This window comes from Empidonax traillii, unplaced genomic scaffold, assembly GCF_003031625.1.
Source record: "Empidonax traillii isolate 1590-97213 ecotype Southwest subspecies unplaced genomic scaffold, ASM303162v1 scaffold1172:size163604, whole genome shotgun sequence".
In the NCBI taxonomy this organism is placed as follows: domain Eukaryota; kingdom Metazoa; phylum Chordata; class Aves; order Passeriformes; family Tyrannidae; genus Empidonax; species Empidonax traillii.
The window spans coordinates 124957-139902 of record NW_020956365.1 but is presented as its reverse complement, the minus strand read 5'-3'; the positions used below and the strand labels follow the sequence as shown (position 1 = coordinate 139902).

The 14946-nt window shown below is 44.8% G+C and overlaps 1 protein-coding gene across 2 annotated transcripts in view; it reads left to right on the top strand.

Moving 5' to 3' along the window:
• The window catches only part of IQCA1 (IQ motif containing with AAA domain 1), a 105562-nt gene that overhangs the window by 20210 nt on the left and 70406 nt on the right, over nucleotides 1-14946 (top strand). For both annotated transcript variants that reach the window (XM_027905602.1, XM_027905601.1), the window contains exon 6: nucleotides 8725-8912. In XM_027905602.1, the coding sequence (XP_027761403.1) occupies nucleotides 8725-8912 (188 nt within the window). The remainder of the gene's footprint in view (nucleotides 1-8724; nucleotides 8913-14946) is intronic.

Here is a 14946-nt window from a genome sequence, read left to right as displayed (position 1 = left end):
TGGATGTGCGAACTGGGTTTTTGGCAACTGCTTTGTCTCAGGGTGGTGCAGAACAGCCCAAACCCAACAATGGATGCACACTCATCCCTCTCACTGCCTGAATCTCCTGACAGGGCAGACCCTGCAGGAAATTATACTTATAATCTCAGAACACAGGCTGCTGCAGAAAGGAAAGGCTGCTTTTAGCATAAAATGTTAGGATAAACAGTTTGCCATCGGACTGATTTACGACAGGGTGGGAGGATGTAGGAGACCAGAGGAACAGTTGGCTGGACCAAAACAATCAGGTGGGAAGAACGTGAGCCCAGGGGGCCAAGAGACCAAGGGCACCTGGCCTGTATCGGGAATAAGGTGGCAGCAGGAGCAGGGCACTGATTCTCCCTCTGTGCTGGGCACTGGTGAGCTGTGTCCAGTTCTGGGCCTCTCCATTCAGGAAGGACATGGAGGGGCTGGAGTGTGTCCAGAGAAGGGGATGGAGCTGGAAAAGCTGGTCCACACAGTGGAGCAGGACAGATAAAAGGACAGTGACACATGTGATGTGTGGCACACTCCCCTCCCCTGGCTTTAAAAGCTACTGGATCCTGGGGTGGTGACTGTCTACCTTCCTCTTTCCTTCTCCCTTCTCTTTCTTCCCCTACCTTTTTTGTTCCCAAAAAGTACTGTAAGCCAGACCAAGAAATTCCAGTCCATGCCTTGTTAAGTGCCTTGTTGTGTCTGGATAAGCTGAAGTTTGCCAAGTACCTTATTCTATTGGAATGTTCTAAAGTTTGAAAGTGAAAGTTGTTATTGAACCCCCTGAGAATTTTGTTGTTTCTGCCACTGCCCAGAGTAAATCGAACTCCCTTCCCCCTAAACCCTCTGAATGGGCTGGGGAGCTGAGGAAACGAGAACACAAAAAGGCAAGTCCCCCTCTCCACCTGCACTGCTCTGCTCTGTTTTTCCCCCCAAGCCTCTTCTGCCTGGGCTGGGCTGACTCAGAACAGCCTCTCCCTCCACTCAGCCAAGCAACTGCAGTCCCAGCAGCACATCCAGAAACACGTCCCTTCAGAAAAGGAAAGGGAAACATTGCAGAGCCTAAGAAATGCACCTTTCAGGAGGACCAAGCCCCGTGGTCCTTCATGTCATTTTTCTCAGCTGGACATGATTCTGTGACCCTTTTCACATGAAAGGATCTATGTGGCCTTAAATAAAAAGCTGTTCTCTCCTTCTTACCTCTTTTAAACATACCCTAATTTAGGCATGTTGTCTCAGATAACACTTTTATTTATATCTGAGAAAACAGTCTGCCAAACATTCCTTCTTATTTGAATTCCTGATAAATATAATTCATTTCATCCAGTCAGAAAAAAAAAATAAAAAAAATTAGCATTTCCCAGAATAGCTTTCTGTGTAAACATTATAGACTATGGCTAAGTAAATATTACACAGGCTTTAACAAACTGCAAACTCCATAAAGTGAAATTTAAAATATTTCTTCAGTTCTTCCAAGTGGGCAGTTCCAGCACTGGAACAGATCAGGCCTGGTTTTGCCAAGCATAAGATTAAAATGACTTCTGCTTCACTTGCAGCCTGGATGTCAGCACTGAGTTATCTGTTATTTCACCACGCAGTGATAACTAATCTGTCCTGTTTTCAATAAGAATTTTTAACCTGCTTATTTTTGAAACAGAAACTCTGGGAAGCAAGAAACAAGCTAAATAATTGGCTTTCATTGGCTTGACTCACACTAACAATGAGATCACTGCCTTTCAGAGCCCAAACCATACTTGCATTTTTTTAGTACAAGTGGAACACCATTGCCCAGGTATAATGTCAGAAATAAACACAAGCAGAATTATATGAATTCATGAATGTAAATGTTTTCTCCACTTCAGATTTTCTTATCTTCTAAAAAAAAACGCTACATATCAATATTTTTCTAAATATATATTCCATAAATCAATAAAACAACCGTTTTCGATATTTTTTTAACAAGGCCTCCGACTGCAGATGCTTTGTTTGAATGCATATAACAATTACTTTAATTGGCAAAGCCATTGAAGTGAATCAGAGAGTAGGGAAGCTTTAATGAATGCAATATATTTTGCTTACTTGTTCCTTTTTTTGTGCCTAATTTAGGAATTCAGCCATATAATTGATGTAGCTATCACTATTTGTGTACCATGGAACCTACATTAATACACTTTTCATTTGGGGGGTTGGAACGAGATGAGCTTTAAAGGTGCTTCCAACCCAAACCATTCTGTGATTCATGAGACGAGAGACCTCTTCAAAACACATCCTTCCCTCAGCCAGACAAATTGCACTGAGGAAATAACAAATCAAGAACTTAACTAAATCCTACATCAATCTTTTAAATGTAGTTTGGATCAGAGTTTAAAATTCGGTAGAATCATGTCATGGAATCACAGGATGGTTTGGGTTGAAAGGGACCTTAAAGCCCATCTTGTTCCACTTCCCTCTGATGGGCAAGGACACCTCCCACTAGAGAAGAACAGTTATAAGTGAAGAACAGCCCCTGGTTACTTTGGTAGTAAATTCTTTTAGCCTACTATTAAGGAGTTACTTGCCCATGTCGTCCAAATATTAAAAAAAAAAAAAAAAAATTTCACTTTCACTACTGATGAAGATAAGTGACTATTAAAACTACTTTAAAAATACTTTGCTTAGGAAACGAAGTTTCTACTCAAGAGAAGCAAACTGTACAAGCACCAAAAATCAGCAAATCTACAGCAAAACGCTACACAATCAGTACATCTTCTGAAATCTTACAATTACGGCCAGGACTGGCTGTGGCAGAACATTTCATGACATCCCATAAAACCAGGGGAGCATGTGTTTCAGCTCTGCTCTTCCAGGTCTACGAGAAGAAGCTGTCCCTAAATTAACTACCCAGCAATAAAAGCTGCGATAAATCCACCTTTCAGGCGTAATGTGAGCGTTAGCCTTAAGACGCAGAGGAAAATGAAATGTATTTATTTCCCTGACACTCAGACTGTCTTCTCCCTCGTAAGCGTAATGGGACAATTGAGGAGCAGTTAGTTCCACAGCATGGGGCCTCCTCCCCGTGCCAGGGCAGCCCTGAGCGTGCTCAGCCAGCCTGCACACCTCTAAGTGCTTTCTAATGAACAATAAACCGGCTGGGAGGGAGGTGGGGGAGCAGCTGACTCAGCACAAAGGAGGTTCTTCAGGCCAGGAAAATGATTCCCGGGTGGAAGAAGGGAAAATGGACAGAGGGTTTCGTAGAACCCTAGAACGGTTTGGGTGGGAAGGGACCTTAAAGCTCATCCAGTTCCACTTCCCTGCCATGGGCAGGGACACCTCCCACCAGCCCAGGTTGCTCCAAGCCCCGTCCAGCCTTGCCTTGGACACTCCCAGGGATCCAGGGGCAGGCACAGCTTCTCTGGGCAACCTGTGCCAGGGCCTGCCCACCCTCACAGGGAAGAATTTCTTCTGTAGATCTGATCTAAACCTACCGTCCTTCAGTCTGAACACAGTCCTGACACCCCAGTTCCTGATGGCAGAGTCCCTCTCCAGCTTCCCTGTAGCCCCTTCAGACACTGGAAGGTGCTCTGAGGTCTCCACACAACCTTCTCTTCTCCAGGCTGAGCAGCCCCAACTCTCTCAGCGGGTCTCCATAGGGGAGGTGCCCCAGTACCCTCATCAACTTCATGGCCCTTCATCACACTGGAGCTGTAGGGAACATCTTCCTCCTTCCTTCTACTGCTGGGTCTTCCACTCCCCTAAAACCCAGATCCTCTTTGGGGAGAACAAGGGGAGATGAGTAAAGAACAGAAGAATCTCATCAGCGTACTCGTGACTGATGAGTTGGAATAAAATTCTCTTTTAGACAAATGTCCATTTTGCCTTATTAATTTAAACAAGGGTTTTAAAGACAAAGCCCATCAAACATTAGATAAGCCTTTTAAGTTAATGGACCATGTAGTCCTATTTTCCCACAAACTCAGGAATCTTCATATTATGTCCTATTTTTACAGCAACATCAATTATTAATATGTATACTTTTGCTGACAGAGGACCACACTAAAAATGTGAGTTTCGTTATCCAGTTCTGGGTCATTAACTGTGAAAAGCTTGTAAATATAATGGTTTATTCACATGGGAAGCCTTCATTAAGATGCATTATTCTACAACTGATGTGGCAGCATTGCATTATCAAGTTCACTGTCTCCATCTAATATTTGTAATTTGTTTCTAAATGAGTTGCTGTTTGTAGGGCAAGTTAACAAATTTGAATTTCACATGGCCAACGAAATTTCTTAAAGATGGGAAAATGCTTCTTCCCCCAAGGAAAAGCTATTTATTAGCATCTTACTGGAGAATGCCTCCCTTTGATTCAGAAGCAGGAACATTAGAGGCGCCGAGGGAAGTGATGTTCGAAATAAATTGGCTTTTGTCTTAACGGGCACATTAAGCATAGAGGGCTGTGGAAGCAGCACTCACCATGCTGTCTCATACAGCCCCTTTAGAGCTCCAGAACAGGCATGTGGACACATGGAAAGCTGTTCTGGGACACAGCAAGGCCCGGGTCACAGACTGGTCAGCAGGGAAACGTTGTTGGAATCCCTCCTGCCCTTCCACTTCCTATTCTCTCTTGCATCCTCAGATAGCCAAAGCTTTTTCAGACATCTCTTCTTCTGAATTCTGCTCCCTGACAAGAGAGCAGAACCTCCACCAGGGCTGTCACAGGGACTCTGTCTCCTTTTGAAGGCTTGAAGATGGACACAAGGTCCCAGATTGTGCAGCTGCCTCCTCATCACTGAGGCAGGGTTAGGAATAAGTTAAACTCTGAGGCTACTGAGGTTTGGGATGAGATACACTTCTTAGATTAGAACAACAGTAGGGACAAAATAATACAAGTTTAACAGTGGTTTTCTTCAGTTGCAAAGCAGAAAGGTATCACCTATGCTGTTTCATAGGTTTTTTATAACTCTTGGAAGAAAAAAAGAGTCTAGAACATTCTGTATCATCATTAGGTACCTGAGGACTCTGTTTTCTTTCCTCAATTTGTCTTTTACTCAACAAAAGAAAATCATTTTCTCTGAAAATACTTCACAATCGATGGAGAACTGACAGCTAAAACAATTCTACCATCTGGACATCTTGTTATATCTCTTCAGCAGCTCCTGCTGCTCAAGTGCCTATTTTTAGGTTCTCTCGCTAAATTCACTTCCACACTTACTTTTATCTACTTGTTATTATTATTCCCTCCCTCCTTTACCAATTGATTCCTTTCCTTGTTCTTGAGTACACTTGGATCAGTCCTTCTAGTCCAAGGAAGCAGTTTTTAAGATGGGCCATCAAGTGATATTGAGACTAAGTACACAGAAGTTCTTTTGACGTTTCCTCATCCTTGTTTACTTCAAGTCCCTTGTTTTGTTGACCCAAGTGCATTGATTTCAAAGCGACAGAATAAAAAGTCATGCCAGCTGTGCATTCACCTGTGATGTTTAACTTAAATCAAATAACCATGGTATGATGTCCTCGCTGCCATTCAGTGCTTGCCTCCTCCTGCTCCCCCAGAACAGGAGCCAGCCTTATGTTCCTGACACGTGTTGGCCTCCTGGTCTTCACTCATAACCAGGGTGCACTGTGTATGCTGCACATCAGACAGCCCCCAGTCCCTCAGGACTCCTCCATCCCAGCCAGCTCTGCTCCTCATTCCATGCTCCCCTCACCCACAGGAGCTGGAGTGTGTTAGTGCCAAATGGCAAACCGGTAGGATTGGGAAAAACAAGGCAGTCAAAGGAGAATATAGTTTTATCAACTCTCGCTGTTCTCCTTAATCCCTTTCTTCAGTGAAACCCCGAGATGGGTGGCTGGAGTCTTACTGGTAGAAGTAGCTCTGACTTCCCTTTTTTTTTTTTTTTTCCTTGTAGTAAAACAGTCTTTGGCAAAGAAAATTCAAAAAATTGCAAGGGTTAAATACAGCAGAGCTGCTTTTCACAAGCTTCTCTACCAGGTCATGTCTGCACTTCAGGCTTAGGGCTCTGAGTGCAGCTCTACACACCTATCAGCAGATGGATTGATAACTGAAGAGTGCTCAGTACAGGTAGCTGCACAAATATTTACTCGGGGATTGGCTGGATTTTGCCAACCAGAACTTATTCTATGGCCTTGCTGTTATCAGCACCTGAGCCAGCTGGTTTAGAGCTACCTGCACTGTGCCCACAGCAGCTTTGTGACTCTGGACTCAGGTGTAGATATTGTCTGCGTTAGTTCACTTACAGATAGGAGTTTCCTACTCCTGAGCTTACTCACATGGGCACGTCCCTTGCCAGTTCAAACAGCCCTTACCTCGTCTGGCTTTGGGACTGATGAAAGGCTGGAAAAATCCTCAGTGGCAGGAGCTGATCTTCCAAGGCTGCCACAGGATGCAGTGGGAGCAGTGCAGAGGAGCTGAGTGCAGGGAAGGTCCTGGATGGCAAGGAGGACCCTCCTGTCTCTGCTGCTCTCTGTGTTGGTCTGGTCCCTTGTCCATCGCTGCTCCTTGGCTGCAGGAGTCACCTCCTTATACCAGGGGACAAGCAACCTGAGCAGAGGAAAAGACAAACAGGGTTATTTTCCACTTCTTAGAATCAGTTCACTGCAGGGTGAGGTGAATCCAGAGCTTGTGCAGGAGGAGGGAGGGACCACACACCCCAGCAGTTCAGGTGAAGGGGGAGCTGACCCTTCCCAGCACCAACAAGTTGTTCACCCGGTGACCCATCTCCTGACATTTCGCCCTTAAACCTTCAGGTGTGAGCTGGGGAGGAGCCTGTCTTCCTCCATCAGCTGTGGATCAGCCTCCCTAAAGCTGGAGATATCCCCGTGCCCCTCTGGTGGGAATTCCTCAGGAAAGCAGTCGCGTGAGGATTGCTGCAGGGAGACAAAGAGCTCAGCGGGAAAGCACCCGAGGGATCTTGTTCCTGGATCTCCGTCTGGAAAACAGGACTCGTGGGTGCTCCTCTGCTTCCCAAATGAGCCCTGAGAAAGCAGCATCACATCCTAGGCTTCATTAAATACCAGTGGTGAAACACAAATGAATACTGTTAACTCTTAGAGCTATACTTGTAAATAGGTGCTGGTGAGGGTGAAGACTGGAAACACTTGACTTCCATGGAAACTGAGAATTGAGCAAAGGCAACACCTCAGGGGTAAAAAGTGACATTTTGGATCACGTGTTGAGGAAGGGAACACGTGCAGCCACCTTTCAAAACCACACTGCTGCTCTTATTTCCTCCTGAGTGTTTTCTCAGCGGTGGCCTTGACCAATTCCTCCAGCAGAGTGCGAGTCACACGTCACAGATGCAGGGAAGGCAGTAAATTGCTTTCCTGAATGGGGCCTCTGCGCTTGCTTTGGGTAGCATGTGATCCCTGCTGAAACCAAATTTGCTTGGCACTTGTTCGTGATTTTTGGAACCTGGTGGAAGCAGGGAATAACAGACCTTATATAAATACAAGCTGGCCAAACCTTTAAGAGAGCTCTTTTTTTTTCATTTTTGTGGGAGACCTCTGGAATTAGGACGTGGAACACATCAGAAAATACATCACCAGGGCAAAGACAACACATTACTCAATTAGTCCGAGATGTGCCCATTAAGGACAATTTCTATATGCTCTGAAGTTGAAAAGCCAGAGCAGAATTATGTACTTTTTTTTTTTTCATGCAAACCAAGAGCTTATGTTCACATCTGCTGCCACCTACACGTCAGTCACTAACTTTGAGGAGTAAAAAAACATAATACTACAAAACCAAATTGTCATATTTTCCTCCTCTTTTCCCTTCTTCTATTTGCCATACATTATCAGACAATACCAAGTTACCAAGTATGTGGAAAACAACCTGTTCTAGAATTAAAAAAGAAACCACAAAAGGTAGTTTACAACTTCATTTTTAAAATGGATTTTTCTCTACACTTACAAGGTAGTACCAAGCTCATAGAACACTAGAACATCTTAACTTTATCAACCTTTGCGAGCTAAAAAATGCAAAGTTTCAGCCCACCCACACAGATGGTATTTTTCATGCTTCTGTATTTGAATACCAGAAAGACTTTCATTTTTCTCCTTCAATCTACATGTGTAAAATCAATCACAAGGCAGGAATTATTCTAAGACTGCAACTGGCTTAGAAGCCCTTCTTGCCAAGGTTATCAAATCATGGGAAACTTGGGGAGCTGTGGTTTTTATTACAGTGTTTGGGGGGTTGTTTATTCCTTTTGTGGTGGTGGTGTTGTTCCTCAAGGGAAGTTGATTTCCTAAAGGAGCATGACCAGCTGCAACAAAATACCAGGAAACCACTGACCAAGCGGTGCATATAAAAATTGCAGTGACCAAATTAAAAACAATACTGGCTAATTAAAAAATACCAACGGGAAGTCCAAATATTTGAAAATTCAATTAAAACACTCTCTGGCACCCTTCTGACATGGATAAAGCTGGCATTTGCAGAACAGCAGCTTTCTCACCTGTCTCGCTGAGATCCCGGGATCCCACGCTGAAAGGTTTTGTTTTTGTACCTTGCAATGTTGTTAATTAATGCCAAAACACCAACAATAGAGCATTGTGTGCGTCCAGGCACTTTTTATGAGCACAGGGCCTTTTTTTTCCTGGCTTCCTGCAAGAAAATGAAGGCTTAAGCTCTGATTCACTGTCAACCTGGCATTCCAGTAAATACTATTTTAATTCATGCCTCTTATTTTCTCCTCTTGTTGTTTTCAGATTCTCCCTCCTCACTTAGAGGGAACCGGTAGTTTTCGGAAGCGCGCTGGGACAGCAAAGGCCCTGCAAGGTGACGTCCAGGAGAGGCAGGATGAAGTATCCTTCAAAGAAAAGCTGAGAGAATCAGAGGGGGCCCACATCAAGGAAACGCTCCAGGATCAGATCAGCCAGTGCTTCACGGAGTGCCGGTGAGCAGAGACAAACACCTGCCCCCGAATAAGCACGTTTGCCCCAAAGAGCCTGGTTTTGCGGTTCCTGCAAACTGCAAAACCCACCTCGAGGCAGTCAGTGATCCCAGCCCCAGCTGAGCAGCTGGTTCTACACCAGCTGCAGGACCCCAGACTGGGGAGACCAGAGCAGGACATCAGTCCTGGCAGGGATCAGGGGTTGCATCTGTGGATCAGGTCCACAGGCATTCAAGCGGGGACACGGTTCAAGTTTGCGCATTACCTCAGGCTCAAGTCTTTGTAATTACGAGAAGCACTCTCCAAACTTCAGGAACGCTGACTTTCTTCCCTGTCTGAATACATAAGGTTTAAGAGAGAGAACTCGCTCTTCCATGAGATAGAGGCGTAATTATTTGCCATAGCAAATCACATCACGTCACTGGCACTGCGCTCCAGGTGCCCGCTGCTGGCATTATCCAGCAGCCCACATGAATCTGAAGCAGTTTTGTACTTGAGGCCTGACCTTCTAGACACTCCTCCAAATGTAACTTTACTTCAGCAGTGCTGCTGATCTCAGTGAAACTTCACGTCTCAGTAGAGTTAAGCACATACTTACACGTCTTTAAGCCGAGTGCTGACACCTATAGTTCTCTCAGGCTTTAGCCAACAGTTTTGAGACTGGCAGTTTTCAGGTGGTCACCCTGTAAAGTCTTTTACTAAGGAATATAGGCTGGTTTTATAATATAAGTGATTTTTTTTTTTTTTCCCCCAGAATTTACCTCATCTAGTGGATTAGTATGTAAATGTAAATAGGGAAGCAGCACCTTAAATTTCCAGGATTTAGCAGCAAGGTTTCGCCTGCTCTGCAAAGTGTTTTTGTGTCTTGAGCTGCTCAGTGGCGTTACAGGGCTCATATTTGTCTTGTGGACTAGTGTCACATCCATTAATCACTCAGTGCTTTTTCAGTGTGCTGGACTTGCCTCCAGCATGCAGTTCCTAGTTGGAAACATAAATGCATTCTGATGAAATCCTGCTCTGTTTATTCCTTGAGTCCTTTAATCAGGTTTGGAGAGCTGTGCTACAGTGCAGTGTTTGACAAAAAAAGTCATCAAAAATAGCGCCCTCACAGGTCTGCCACAATGCATTTCCTTCTTTCTTGTACTTTTGCCTCTTATAGACACCCAAGGCTCCAGTGTTTGTTTTTTTTTTTTCTACTCTCTTTCTAAAAGAGCTGCTGGTTTTGCAAACCTCAGTTATTGCAAAGCACTTCCCCATTCCCTAAATCAACCCTGCTCTTCTTGAGCTGCTAGTTCCTGCTGTTCCCCACGGCTCCCAGCATGTTCTGAGGTACAGAAAGATCTTATTCTCTTTGCTTAATATTACTCACCTGACAGTCATTCTCTAACGTAGGTCAGTCGTGTCCAGCTAACTCAGCTCTAGAGCTCGAGGAGAACCAACTGAAATAGTGTGAACCAATAACAATGTTTCTGTAGGAGACTGGAGAATAAGGCTGAGCCATAAACCTCTTTAAGGACAGCTATGAGACATTATTAAAAGTTAAATCACTTAACAGCAGAGCCAACCAAGGGCCTGTGCCATCCAGAGGATCGTTTGGAGGAAGCCAAAGCCCATCGTTCAGTCGAGGGAGGTGGAGAGGGGTGGCTGAGAGAGCAGTTCATCAAACCCCTCGCTGCCTGATGTGTGTGAATCCTCAGCCTCACCTACCTACAGAATGCTCTTGAAGGTGGAAGGTGGAGTGTAAATGCTGAGCTTTCTTTTTGTAGGCCTCGCAAGTGAAATGGGACCTCCTCGCTACATTTACATCCCAGGTGTGCCCAGGGGCCCAACTTTAGGAGAGACTTCAAGGCTAGAGGCAGACACAGGCAGTATCCCAGCATATAAATACGTGATTATACAACTTACACGGTGTTCTTTAGCTAACCTTTGAGTTATCTGGTCCATCTCGTCAGGTTCAGTAGCCTTGAATCTCATCGAGCCCTGAAAATTAGCAAAGATTAAAGCAGATGAGTGAATATAAGCACCATATTAACTGATCTTAGATAGCATTATGGATATGTTTTTCCTGAGCAAGGGATGATGTGAAATAGGACAAAGATATACCCCCACACTCTATAAGAGTGCTCATGGATAAGCCTTTACCCAGACGTGTTCTGCTGCAGCTGAGAAAACGGCTCCCCTCCAACCTTGGACAATAACCCACCCCCATCCAAAACAACCTCATATTTTAAAAAAAAATCAACCAAAAAGCAGTTTTAAGCATTTAATCAGACCAATTTGATAGCAGATGTGTAAGATGTGCAGTTCTGTGGTGTGTCTGAGAGCAGGGTCACTGCTGATGGCAGAGGGGCAGTGACAAGCCTGTTGCAGTCAGAGCAGTGTGTTTGATCATCGAATCACAGGATGTTTTAGTTTGGAAAAGACCTTGAAGACCATCCCATTCCAACCCCCTGCCAAGGGCAGGAGCACTTTCCACCAGACCAGGTTGCTCCAAGTCCCATTGTACTCCCTGCTAACTCTTCTTCTTTCGAATTAACTGTCCATCATGATCCCTAAAAATCAGTGAGGGCATATTCCAGCCAAGACTAGACAGATCTCATTGATAAAAGCTATTCTGGTGATTTAGGAGCGTGGCAGATGAAATTCTGCCCCCAAGTGAAGCCAGTGAGAGAGCTGCCATCAGCTTCAGCACAGGCTGGACATCACCCAATATTTCAGCTCGTTCCAATCTGGCTGAGTGATGCAGTGATTTACGGAGCTGAGAGGAATCAGAGGAGCTGCCTGCCATCCTGCTCTTCACAGGAGGCCTCTAAGTGACCAAAATCATCTCCCCCACAGACACATCCACTGGCATCTAAAATATTTAAAAAAAAAAAAATAAAAAAAAAAACCAGCAAATTTCTCCCCAAGGGGAGTGTGTGTGTCCTGCAGAGCCAAGCTTTCCATTTGGAAATGCCAGAGATGCTGCACAACCAGCAGGAATCGTGTCCTGCCAAACAGTGGGACAGGTCTGAAGTGTCCAAGTTTACGTTAATTATTACCTGCCAGGATGTATTTTGGCTCTCCCCTAAGCCAGTCTACGAGATCCACAGCTAAAGGTGGCTTATAAATAATTCTTTAACGAGGCTTTTTGACAGAGCTTCCCATTTTCCATATTCTATTAAAGAAATTAAGGTGAACAAAGATTCTTTTGAATAAATTTTGCTACAAAAAAAAAAAAAAAAAAAAAAAAAACGAACTTCCACATTTTATTCTTCGCTCAGAAAAGAACGTGACAGAAAAATACAATTAGCAGGTGTTGTCTTTCACCACAGCTACCCTTAGATTACAAAAACAGTAAGCACATGTCAAATTTCTTAACCTGTAAGAACTGCTGTAAATATTTACCACTTCCTTTGCACAAGGGAACGGCTTCTGGCGTTTCAAGACCCAAACCATCTTCTTACAAAGAGAAGTTCTAGAAAAGCAAAAGAAGGCAAAACTCAAAGGAAAAGATTAAATGAAACTGTTCCACTTGCTTATATCAATCCTACTGCAGGGAAGACAAAATAATTTCGATATAACCCTGCATATCTTGCAGCCTTACCTTCGGTAGTTCTGTTTATCCGGGTTGGCTTCTGTGGAGCTGCTCTTATTTGGCTTGCAAATTATTCACACAAAGCTTTCTAGGTTTCCACGTGGCCTTGTCCAGCCATGCTAGAAAGAAAAGATGCTGTTTTGAAAGCTTTTTTAAAAGCATCCTGCACCATACCTACAAGCCTCCATTTTTATTTTTTTTTTTAAATGTATTTTTTCAAGCTATGGTTGGTGTAGAAGGACTACAAATGTTCCAGAATTAACAGTTGCTATGATTATACACATCTGACTCTGGATTTGAAGCACTGGGCTCCCACAGATTTCATCCATTACATTAATAACAGCGTTTCACATTAAGATATAACTATTGCATAGCTGGGGTTTTAGCTTCAATTTCCTGCACCATTCCAAACCAAAACCCATTTCTCTCTAATTTCACTTTTAGGGTTTTGCGTTGCATATGCAAAACCAGCCATCATTGCCTTCTCCCCTCTTTACCCACTGTGCATAAAAACAGTTCCCAAATGATGAGTCTTCTCAGAGTCAGCCCTAAAATGAATTAAAAAAGGGGTGAGGGGAAAAAAAAAAAAATGGGAGAAGGATAGAAGGATCCCTTTATTACACGGAAAAATATAACAGTATCTTTGTCTAGGGTAAGTCTTCCCTGGCAGAAATCAACACAAAAAGGGTGAGAAATCAAGATGAGGTTTTTACTACCAGAGATGGCCCCCGGACTCACAGCGGGAGAGCCTCATCCACGGGCTCTGCCGGGATGTGCCCTCGAGCTGCGGCAAATTACGCCGTGAATTTCTTGGAGGATTCATCCAGCCCCGGCTCGGAGCTCTGGGGAGCGTTTTCATCAGCGGCACAGCCGACCTCGTGACGGGGGATCTCGGTAATGGCACTCCGTGTGCGTTGTGTGCGTTATTCCCACGGATTTGGGGATTGCTTTTTGGGAGGACGGAGGCGGCGAGGGGTAAATGCGCTTCCATGATAGGTTTGCACTTTGCTGATTAGCTCTGAATGATCTTTCTTGCTCTGCCTGCTGACTCGAGGCCTTGTCAGAGAAAAGAACTGGCCGAGTTTTGTGGTGAGGGAACGAGTCTCCTCCTGAAACAAGGGGGTGTTCCTGTGCTTTATTTATTCATTTGAACATTCCTGACAGCCAGCCCGGCCTTTGATGCAGAGGAAAAGAGAAAGAAATAGGAAGTGATCGTGTTATATTTCCCTTTTTTTTTTTCCACAAGGCTCTTTTTGTTGAGCTGAGTTTACTGCCAATCCACCCGTCCACGGGACTCCCTGGGTAGCAGGGGGTGTGGGGAAGGGGGAGGCAGGAGGAAGATGAATGGAGAGGGAGAGAGAGAGGGGGGGGGGGGGTGTTTGCACTGAAATTCTGTGGAAATAGGGAAAGTATTCATCAGTGTGAGGCACTGCCCAGATCGCATTTCACACTCTGTACACACTGCTCTTTATGGAGTTAATGGCAGTGTGTGCATGGAAGTTGCCAGGCAATCCATCAGAGCCAGAGCCTTGCCAAGAGGACAGAGAGGGATGACACGGTGGTGACAGGCAGAGGCGCTTCCCTCCCCACGACCCCTCCGCTCTGGCTCCAAGGAATCGTCCCTCTGAGTCCATCCAGACCCGTGTTGTTGTTTCTCAGTCCCATCTGGCTCATCAGGCACGTGCCCTCAACCTGCCAGAAGCGCTTTCCAAGTACCCTGGATTGCAGCTTCCACACAATACGGCAACAGCTGATGGAGAATATGGAACAGCTGATAGGAAAATTGCTCGAGGACCAGTTTTAGTGCCATGAGCCACTGCAGCATCCAGTCCTCAAAGAGCAAGCTCCAATCTGGGGATCCTTGGCACACCACCTGAGACATCGCCAGGCCCTTGATCACAGTCCTCTTCCCATACTGTTACTCTGGAAAGTTCGTTCCCTTCTCTGCCACTCCTTCAAGGGCATTTCTGCTGTAGGGACCTACCAAACAGTGCCTCTCTTCACTACGTGGTACTTGTTATTCAGCACAGCCAGGAGTTGCTGCCCACAGGAGCCGTTTGCAGGTGATGTGAATGGCATCATCACAAGGCAGGTGATGAACCGCTGTCTTTTCCCCTAATCCATATTGTCATTGCTTGTTTTCCCTGTCACCATCAAAGGATTGTCAGCACACTCAAAAACCACTCGTATGTCACCTTCCACTCGGGAGCAAAAGTTTCCAGCCAGAAGCAGCAGGAGCTGTGAGCTCAACATAAAAATCAGGATACGGGGGGATAAATTAGTGGTCGTCTGCTAATTCCACCAGATAAGGATGAGCTAAAACTATTTCCAATAATTTAGAAATAATGATCATTCTAATAATTTCTACATTAGAAAGAGGTCTCTATCTGCACCACAGTTTTCTCCTGTCCTTACCTGTTCACTGGAGTTGAATATATCTTCTACCATCTGGTACTTTGT